General features: G+C 39.3%; 1 protein-coding gene across 2 annotated transcripts in view; it reads right to left on the minus strand.

Moving 5' to 3' along the window:
- Positions 1-10,759, minus strand: part of SLC5A7 (solute carrier family 5 (sodium/choline cotransporter), member 7) — a 29,460-nt gene that overhangs the window by 18,379 nt on the left and 322 nt on the right. The window contains exons 2-3 of one of the 2 annotated variants that reach the window (XM_014956686.1): positions 9,684-9,906; positions 2,401-2,514 (exon numbers count right to left, since the gene is read on the minus strand). In XM_014956686.1, coding sequence (XP_014812172.1) covers positions 2,401-2,514; positions 9,684-9,861 — 292 coding nt within the window. In that variant the 5' untranslated portion in view covers positions 9,862-9,906. Of the gene's footprint in view, positions 1-2,400; positions 2,515-9,683; positions 10,450-10,759 lie in introns of those variants that run through there. The other variant, XM_014956687.1, reaches the window with a different exon arrangement.

Consider the following 10,759-nt stretch of genomic DNA (forward strand, 5'->3'; position numbering starts at 1 on the left):
TATTGCAATTCTGCTCTGCATGCCTGGCCTATGGGCTGGATATACACATAAACGTGCAAAGGCCACACCTATCTAATGTAGAGTCCTCAAATTCTTTACGGCTGGGGAAAAAAAAAAAGGGCGTACCTCAGGAAAGCTGAAAGAGCCCTTGTATGGAAACCTGTAAATTTGAGTCCTGCACATGACTACGAATAAGTAGACTTCTATCACAGTAAAACTGCTGAAATGCAATACATAAGGTACAATTGAAAAACCTGGAAAACCAGTCAGTTCCCAATAAAATCCACTGTGGGGTATTTTGCAACCCTTAGTTAGGTTTTGCATCACAAGATAAGTAACGTATTCGTTGCACTGTACAGAATATTTTCCACATTTCTATGTATTGCCGTATACCACTCATATTTCTTCATTTCATTAAGTTCCCTGAACAGAAGGTACCGGCTTACCAATCACAATTTATTTATACTGCTTACGGTAACACTGTCTTTAGGCAGGTTGTTTGGATGCAGAAACTCCAGCATTTTTTAACTATTCTTGGATTAGTCATGGATTCTGTTCCTATTCTACTTGTTATGTCATCATTACAAAAGACAATTAAAAGAAGAAAAAGAGTCACTGGTATCTATTAGGACGTTCAAGCATCTGCCAAATGAAATCACAGCTATTCTAACCATTAAATATAAATTGCTTGAAAAATTAGGAAGAGTGGTATGCAGCACAACATTGCACTAACAGAGAGATTATATCAATCTTAAATCCTTCCAGTCTGAAGCAGCAATATTTCTTCTAGCCTTATATCTATAATTTGGCTTATTAAAAAAAAAAGAAAAGAAAAGATGAACAACTCCTCCTAGCAAATCTGCACGTACCAATCATACCACAGAAATGCTTTCCTCTCTGTGCTCTGCAGAGAGATTTATGGCCACATGATACAGACTTCTTTGCTCTGTAGCGGCCATGATAATTTCCAGGAAAAACAAAAAAGCCTGGATCTTTAAAAACAGCTGGAAATGAAGGCTAACTCAAGCCCTTCTTGGCTATTATTACTTTGTGTCAATTCTACAGAGGCTAAGAGTCTGGAAGATGCTTGTGGCTAGCATCCTAATGACCACTTAATGACATCAATGGATGATGACCCTCATGACCTCATAATGACATCAACTGATCTGCAGGCAAACATCTACTGTTCTTATTTTCCTTACAGGTGCTTTCAGGGATGGGAACTACTACTGGAACTGGAGCTGGCCCGCATATACCAGAGAGGAGTATCTACGATAGGGAAGGTTTCTGCCTGGGAAGAGAGGAGAACCATGACAGGCCATAAGAAAGAATTTCTAAGGGGAAAAATGAGTCAGGAGGGAAACCCAGTTATATAGGAATAAATAAAAGGGACAAGAAGACCTGGATAAAGCAATCAAAGGAAGGAAAGGCACAGAGTAGGTGGGAGGACCATGAGAAAAGACTCAAAATAAACTGAGGGGTCAAGTATTATTAGAAAGAAGAATACACCAGTCACATTAATTAATGATGAAGAACATAGGATCTTTTTTGTAACAACATTCCTTTAAACTGTTGCATCAGCTGCTGCCTTAGTGATATGATCTGTTCACAAACTGAAAGGATGTAGCTGACAACATTGTGGTGTATTCATCATGGCTCAGAAGGCAATACTTTTGTTGTGAGCTGCTCCACATTCTTGAGACACAGTGAGAATTTTTTTATTGCTATTATTTTTAAGAAAAGTAAGGGAGTTCTGAGACTACGTTTCTGGAATTAGAGGCCACAGCATTAAAAATTACAATGCTGTCTGTATTTTACACTGCATATAGTAGGATTGTGTATTTGCATTTTGACATGTGATTTGGAATTTTTTACCGCATTTAAGAGGATGCGGGGTCCAATTTTAAGGAAATAGACTGGTTCTACTACAGACTTCATACACAAAATTAGACAAGCTACTTGGTGAAGATCTGTAAGGCATAAACACTTCTCTAACTTGAAGGGATATTTACTGGTTTTGAATTCCAAGATTTATAGGTGCCCTGATACTATCACATAGTTCCAGATCACATAGGCACTTAAGCAAAAACTGAAAGTATAAAAAATAGCATATATAATTACAAAAAAATCCCCCGACAAAACCTTTATTATTGTGATCTCCGTAGACCATTATGCTTGTAATAATCAAATAGGTCTTGCCAAGGCGTTCAAGAGACTTAAGATAGCAAACTATTTATAGCGCTTTTCTGGTTTTCATTGTAAAAGCCAAATGTATCAGCAGAAGGGATCCACTTTACCTCAGTATTCTTTTATCAGATTCTAGTTACTTCATTTCAAATGATGGACTTGTCATCAGAACTGTTTAAAATGAGAGACTATTAGCTTTAGTTCTTTGCTTACCTAAAACCAGACTAAGGGAATATCCGATAGGTGCCTGAGCCCAAGCTAGACCGTAGCCTGGGACATACACAGCTTCTGCTGTCCCATTGATGTAACCTCCTCCAACCCACGTGGCTGAAAAAGAAGAGATGGAAAAATCTTGAATGTGCACAAAGAAAGCCGGCCTCCCACATTATAGAATAAAATTGTCATTACTTATAATATTGCTATTTTTTATTATATGTATTGTACAAGTGCCAGACATGGCAACCTTCTATAAAAGATAGTCTTAATTCAAAAAACTTACAACCTAAGCATTCAAAAAAAAAAAAGTTCAACGGACTGCGACAATAATCAAGATGTCTAAGTTTCTGTGTAGTCAGTGAAGATGTGAGGGCTGAGTTCCCCACTACTTGAAGCACTTTACCATTTTCTTTGTGTTAGTCCAAATGAAGGAGAGATGTAAGGGGGAAACTGAAGAACAACAAACATACAGTGATAAAGTCACCCCAGCTGGGAAAAATCAAAACATTTACATTAGACAAGAGTTTAAAATTGCCTTTAAAACTTTGCTAAATTTTAAATTTTGGCTACACGAAGCCCATTTAGTAAATTCTGATTTCCCTAAATCCTGTATTTCCATATGGGGCTGTGATGGTTTTCTGTTGCCATTTAAGTTTTAAACTTTGACTCATTTGTTTTTGTGCTTCCTGAAGACATATTCTAGAAGTGAACTGTGTGATCTATAATATTTCTGATTTATTTTTCTAAAAGCCAGCAGTATTTTTAATATACCAGCTTCAGACCCAGAATGAATTTATTCCCTACCTTGAAGGGAAGTTTCTACATTTGAGAATTTTAGACCTACAGTATGTATGAAAGAAAATCTCCAACACAGAAATGTATTTTGATTACATCTGCAAAAATAATTCATAACAAATTACGTAATAAAGTGTATCTCTTCCTGTTTGCAGATTCCACGCAAAATGTTCTTGATTTCCTCTAATGTACATGTAATGAGTAAATTTTATGAATCTGTGTCTCTAGTTTGAACAAGGGCTGGCAGATCATTATAAGTACTAGGTTTTTGTAATGCTGTTTTGATTTGCCTCAAAAGCCTTTGCCTTAGAGTAGTTCAGCCTTTCTGTGTAATAATACACAATTGTAAGAATCTTCCTTAATCATCTTCAGAATTTTCCTATTGTCCACCATCATACAAGAAAACTTGATTTTGTTTTTAAGACAAACAATTGGAGATAAACAGAAATGAAGAAAATGTAATTAAAATTCCTAAACAAATTCCATTAAAATCTAAATGACCACTCTTTTCCACTTAGCTGTGATATGTCTCAAATACTACCAGAGGGGATTTTTTTTAATTCAATGCTAAATTACATCATGGCTTTAGAAACAAAGATCTCTGGCAACCAGAGGATTACAACTGTCTCCCTTTCAGCATTTTGAAGCACAGGAATGGAACCTTCTGTTGGTGCAAATAGTATAATGGGCTTGTATGAGGGATGTGTGTGCAGAGAAAGTCTGAAACAAAAGAAGTGACCCAAGGAACCCTGTTATCGATAGTTTTGGTTATCAAGATCTATTGTGCACTACAGAGGCAAGACAAGAAGTGAGTGATGCCCATGTAGGACCACATGGAAAAGACAGAGGAACAGTGATACTTCATAGGAACAGCGGGGATGCAGACCTACATAAAAAGTTGTCAAATATTTGGAATTTTGTGTGTCTTGAAAGTGTGAATTAAGGTAGGTGGCAATATGATACTTTGGTTGCCAGAGTCTAGAATCATAGAATTGTGGAATGATTTGGGTTGGAAGGGCCTTTAGAGACCATCTAGTTCCAGCCCCCCTGCCATGGGTAGGGACACCTTCCACTAGGTCAGGTTGCTCAAGGCCCCATCCAACCAAGCCTTGAACACTTCCAGGGATGGGGCATCCACAACTTCCCTGGGCAACCTCTTCCAGTGTCTCACCATTCTCAGGGTAAAGAATTTCTTCGTAATATCTAATCTAAATCTACCCTCTTTCAGTTTAAAACCATTACTTGTCATTCTGTCGCTACACTCCCTGATAAAGATCCCTCTGCATATCTCCTGCAGGCCCCCTTTAGGCAATGGAAGGCTGCTCTAAATTCTCCCTGGAGCCTTCTCTTCTCCAGACTGAACAACCCCAGCTCTCTCAGCCTGTCCTCATAGGAGAGGTGCTCCAGCCCCCTGATCATCTTTGAGGCCCTCCTCTGGACCCACTCCAACAGGTCCAAGTCTTTCTCAAGACTTGATGGGGGCCCCAGAGCTGGACACAGTACTTCAGGTGGGGTCTCATAAGAGCAGAGTAGAGGGGCAGAATCATGTCCCTCAGCCTGCTGGCCGCCACACTTCTTTTTATGCAGCCCAGGATACGTTTGGCTTTCTGGGCTATGAGTACACATTGCTGGCTCATGTTGAGCTTCTCATCAACCAGTACCACTAAGCCTTTCTTGTCTTGTCTGAGGGCTCCTCTCAATCCACTCATCATCCAGCCTGTATCCATGTTTGGGATTGCTCCAACCCAAGTTGGCCTTGTTGAAATTCACGAGGCTGTCATAGGCCCATCTCTCAAGCCTGTCCAGGTCCCTTTGGATGGCATCCCTTCCCTCCACCATGTTGATGGCACCACACAGCTTGGTGTCATCTGCAAACCTGCTGAGGGTGCACTCAATCCCACTATGTCCCCAACAAAGATGTTAAATAATTGTGGTCCCAATACTGATCCCTGAGGGACATCACTTGTCACTCATGTCCATCCAGACATTGAGCCATTGACTGTTGAGTCTATGACTATCTGGCATGTGTGTTTCTTATTGTGTCTCAAGCATCATAATCTTATGGAATAGACTGTAAGCACCCGTATGCAATATCAAAAGTAAATGTTTAGAAAGGGAATTGTATTTGTCTCCTTCCCTAGAAAAAGCATGAGCATGAATTCTGCATGAAGAATACCCGCTTGCAGATGAGGAATAATATCCCATAGTCAACGACAGATGTCCAGCATTGCCGCAGCTACGGTGCAAAGAGGTATCAACATCTGGTATCGAGATGCCTGGGGTTGCTACTGAGGTGGTAGGTATTCTCCAAGGGGCACTTGGGAGTTAGGCCTAGGTCCCTTATTTTCTTCTGGAGGGGGCAAAGTGAATTCCGTTCTGTGTGACATTGCAGGTGCCATTGCCTACAGGTGTTGCTGGGTAAGGTGTCATGGGGGATTTAGCACTTATTTTCATTTTTATTTCTTGATTTCTGGATAGGGGTTTGAAAATAGCTGCTGATCAGTTTCTCTGTGCTCATGACTGTTCTGGAACCTCTGCCAGGGACCCCAGCAGGAGGTGTTATATGGCTTTTGTGAGGGGGTGAATGGGTAGTCAGCACGTACATTGACATCTGTAAATACATTTTGAAAAGAAATAATGGGGTATGATAGGAAGAGATTTCAACCTTAGATATTAATTTTCTGATCCTCAGTTTGCTAAGCCACAATTTAAAGTTAGTTTAATACCTTTTTTGGTGAAATTCTTTTTTTTCTAAATCAGACAAAAACTTGTCAACGACAGATGTCCAGCATTGCCACAGCTACGGTGCAAAGAGGTATCAACATCTGGTATCGAGATGCCTGGGGTTGCTACTGAGGTGGTAGGTATTCTCCAAGGGGCACTTGGGAGTTAGGCCTAGGTCCCTTATTTTCTTCTGGAGGGGGCCAGGTGAATTCCGTTCTGTGTGACATTGCAGGCGCCATTGCCTACAGGTGTTGCTGGGTAAGGTGTCATGGAGGATTTAGCACTTATTTGCATGGTTTTTTTCTTGATTTCTGGACAGGGGTTTGAAAATATCTGCTGATCAGTTTCTCTGTGCTCATGACCGTTCTGGAACCTCTGCCAGGGACCCCAGAAGGAGGTGTGTTATATGGCTTTTGTGAGGGGGTGAATGGGTAGTCAGCACGTACATTGACATCTGTAAATACATTTTGAAAAGAAATAATGGGGTATGATAGGAAGAGATTTCAACCTTAGATATTAATTTTCTGATCCTCAGTTTGCTAAGCCACAATTTAAAGTTAGTTTAATACCTTTTTTGGTGAAATTCTTTTTTTTCTAAATCAGACAAAAGGAATATAAAATTTAATAATCTATAGAAACACTCATGTGGTAATCTATTTTAATCCTCTCTTTGCCTGCTGTCTGAAGGACCAAAAAATGCAGCAAATACCAACATCCATTTAAAACATGCACCCGAAAAAATGATTCAACAAATACAGAGGATACAAAGTGCATTTCTGCCCCTAGTTCATATGAGGAACAAAGAGTTCTTTATCTATATGGATATATAATAGAAAATCAGATTTTGGGGGGTTTTTTTTGTGAATGATTCCTTATCTGACCACTCAAACTATTGAATCAACCCATTAAGTTCTGGAAAATGAAAATCCTGACCTAAGGATTACAAAAAAATATAATTTTGCAGTATTTCTTTTTTTTTTTTACTTGTGGAAGGATACGTAGCTCCAACTAAAATGAACAAATGACATCATTAGATTGCTACCTTTTTGGTCGTGTTTGTAAGCATTTGATTATGTCATATCAACTGCTTCCTTTGGGGTTTAAACTCAGATGCTGAAATGAGAATAGACTTAAGTTTGTTGCAGATACCACTTCCTAAGAATTTCACCCTCAAATTAAGGAACGCCAATATTTAATGCAACAATTTAATTATACAAAAATAATACACAAATTAAAGGCGTGTCTACTGTGGTACTATGTTGGTTCATTTTAATATGAGCTGTTGTGATCTATCCACAATTCAAGATTCTCACTCTTTCTGTTTTGATAATTGCAGACACACTCTGCCTTCAACAGGCTTTGTGTTTAGGCGTTTCAGTAGCTAGTTGATACAGCTGTTTCTTCAAGATCATAGTATACACCTAAATAAGTCTACAGCCATTATTCATAGCGAGTGCACTTGTTTTAACGTTTTTAAATGCCATTTAGAAAATGAACTATAATTACTCAGGAATCTCGAGTCCGTCCCTATGAAGTCATGATGCTTATTCTGTGAATTTGATTTTAAATTTATAGCCTGAATTCTGTCATCCTCCCCACCAAGTAGCCCCAGAAACCGTTAGCATTTTCGTAGCCGATATCCATGAAATGTGGTACTATTTGTCTCAAGAAAGAAAGACAGAATTAGGCCTTATCTCATAACCTGAAGTACTTCATGTCTATACAAACAATATCCTTTCCGGAGATCTTTAAAAATTTCTTGTTTTTCTTTTGCGGCATAAGCTTTGCTTTCTGATTTATATTTAGACAATTAAAGCTGTAAAGTATTAGGATGATGTTGGAATAGCCATATATCTCTAGAGGTATGGTTACGAGCTGCAAAATCTGCATCTACCATTATTAAAGCAGCAAATACACCCTTGAACAATGGGATCATTTATTAAAAGTTAGTGCAGATTTTAATCAGCTTACCTTTGCAATTATTTTATGGCTTTACAAACTAAGTATCCCAATCACTCTCACCAAAACAAAATTCAGAATAAACTCTGATTCAATAGACTTGTGCCCACACCTAGCATTGTTTGCCCAGTGCGGTTCCCTAAAACTGAAAGTGTAATTTACTTGCCACCTCAAGCTTTAACTGCCAGATTTATGGAAGGCAGAGGTGAGAAAGTCTGTGAACCCTAATATTAGGCTGTGCAAAGGCTTTAGGATCAGCCCGATATTCTATCACAGAGATGACATACTATTCCCTCTCTCGAAGTTGCACGAAACGGAATGAGTGTGTGTGGGTGTGAATTGTGCTGGCTATAGAAATTGCCTGCAATACAGGAAGCCTCAGTCCAAGTCTCATCTCTGCTTCAGCTGCTATGAAAAATATTCCTGTAAAATAGGATTAAGGAGACCAGAATTTGTGTTCTTCCACAAGCAAAGCTGTTCATCACAACCACTTGTGCGGGGAATGTCTTGTTTCGTCTCCGCTCCTCCAATCTAATGATTACAGTTTTGCGGCAAGGAATATCTCTGCAAAAATACGCTGGTTTCAGTGCTCTTGAAAACATTCAGCAAAAAGCTGTCAAACCAGCTCTTGCTATGAGCAGAATCTCATCATATTTGATATTTCAGTAGCCAATGGATACCTGATACAGAAAATTATAGCAAAGTGCTAAAACTAGAACATCTGCCTGTATTCAAACTTTCTTGACTTTTACAAACATTCTCTACTCAATATCCAAATATTCAGTCTTTGAATAGCAAAAAAGCCCCTGCAAGGGGATAGGAATGTCTCTTGGTTAAAGATCATAGAATTTTGGCCCAACTTTTTATGTCCCTCTTCCTTATTAGATAATTGTGAAACCAGAACAGGGCAAAAGAGCAAAACATAAATATAAACTGATAAATCCAATTTGGCAGTTGAAAGAGCTTTGCCTGAATAGGATTTAGAATACCAAAAAAACCCAACAAACCCACCAACCGACAAAGCATGCTTAAAAATTAAATTACTTAAATAAAAATGGCGGACCAATTCACTCTTCTTATAATGCGCTTTTGTTCCGATGCCATATGTGGTCTGTAAGACTTGAGATTTTGGACCACATCATGAATATCTTGTTTACCCAGGTAAGACACCTGGTTTGACTGGTTCTGGGAGTCAGACAGCACTGCTTTCAAAATTTGTGAGGAACATTTCCTTCACCCAGGCTTTTCCTAGTGATATTACTATTTTGTCAAACTGCTGCAAAAGAATCTAAAAGAATCCACAAAGTAAGTTTGCTGAAATCAGTGGAATCACAAGTTTGGATTTATGATAATTTTCTTTTAGAAACTTATTCCTAATTGATGCTGCACACCTCCACCCCCCATTTTTTTACAGATAAACTTTGTTTCACTCAGATAAAACAAAAATAACTCAGCAATTTGGATGGCTTTAACAACAATAGTAATTATTTTAAAACTGGATTTCTTATTAAACTAAATAAATTCTATACTCCTGTGCTAAATATATCGGACTTACAGATGAATATGAAAGCAAGGAATAAGAAATACATTCTTCCAGTATGATTTTTAAATATTTGTTGGTTTTATACAGATGCTACATTTGGTTGTGCACTAAAAAAATGTTAGCAGCAATGGGAAAGAAAGTATTTACATTTTGTCCATTTTGCATTATTCAACATGCAGCTACCACTTCTTCATTCAGATGGAAAACTGACAAGTTATACGCTGGTCAGGAAAAAAAGAAAAAGGTGTTTTTTACATACCAGTCATTGTAAATCCACCAACTAGCAAGCCAATGTCTCTGCCACCGACTATAATAGCTTCACTGCGATCTCCTTCGGTGCCCGTGTTCTTGGTTTTCCAAGCAGCCCATATCCCAACTGCCAGGATAGCCAGGTAGAATACAACTATGGCCACCAGCCCCTCCACATGGAAAGCCATGTTGAAGTCCCAACTGTTTCTTTGACTGCTATTTCATTAAGACCTCTGGAGAGAATGCAATAATACACCTGCTTTTAACAAACCTGGTAGGATGCTTTTTAGAATCGGCGTAAAAAGAAAGCGCAGATGAATATTAAAGAGACTATTCTGGTGAATTTAGGAAATGAGTATTTCAGACATAATTGAAATTAAGCTTGCATGCCAATTAAAATGCCCGTGGAGCAACAACCAACCACTGTAACCTGCGACTACAATGGGAGACAAATGATGTGGCTGAAAGCTACGCAAGTCTTAGAAATCAGTTACTGAACAATGAATTATTTGAGTGTCACCAAGCCCCCAGAGCCTGGGAACTCTTCAGTCGAGAAATAGTTTGGTACATGGAATAGGATAGAAGATCTTGGCCTTGTGGGCTTTTATAAAAGTCTCCATTTAGTTAGAAGACAAGCCACAAAACTGTTTTAAGTTATATAAGAACTATGTAGTAATAGCTACAACAGCAAAACACATCTTCGGAGTCTCTCTGTTGGAATGCTGTCTTTTCCTCTTCCTATCATCTCCCGTATTTAAAAATCCACATTTTCTTTTATGCAACATGTAATTGTCCGGCATTAAAAGTATTGCTCTATTCTCCTTCCCAATTCGAGAAGTAAAAGGAAAGCTTAAAAGCTGTCGAAGGGCAGAAATGTTAAGGTCTAGGAACTACAGCGAGGGGAAAAACTCCCTGGCGACATAAGCAGCGCCCGCCCGCTCCTCAGCCTTTCCCGGAGCCCCCTCCCAACCCTCTCCCCGACCGCTGCCACACAGCCGCGCCGGCAACCCCCGTCCGCGCTCCCGACGGCTCCGCGGCAGCCCTACGCGGAGCCCTGCCCGCCGCCAGCCCGCGGAACCAGCCCGA

Source organism: Calidris pugnax, unplaced genomic scaffold, assembly GCF_001431845.1.
Source record: "Calidris pugnax isolate Ruff unplaced genomic scaffold, ASM143184v1 scaffold318, whole genome shotgun sequence".
Taxonomy (NCBI): Eukaryota; Metazoa; Chordata; class Aves; order Charadriiformes; family Scolopacidae; genus Calidris; species Calidris pugnax.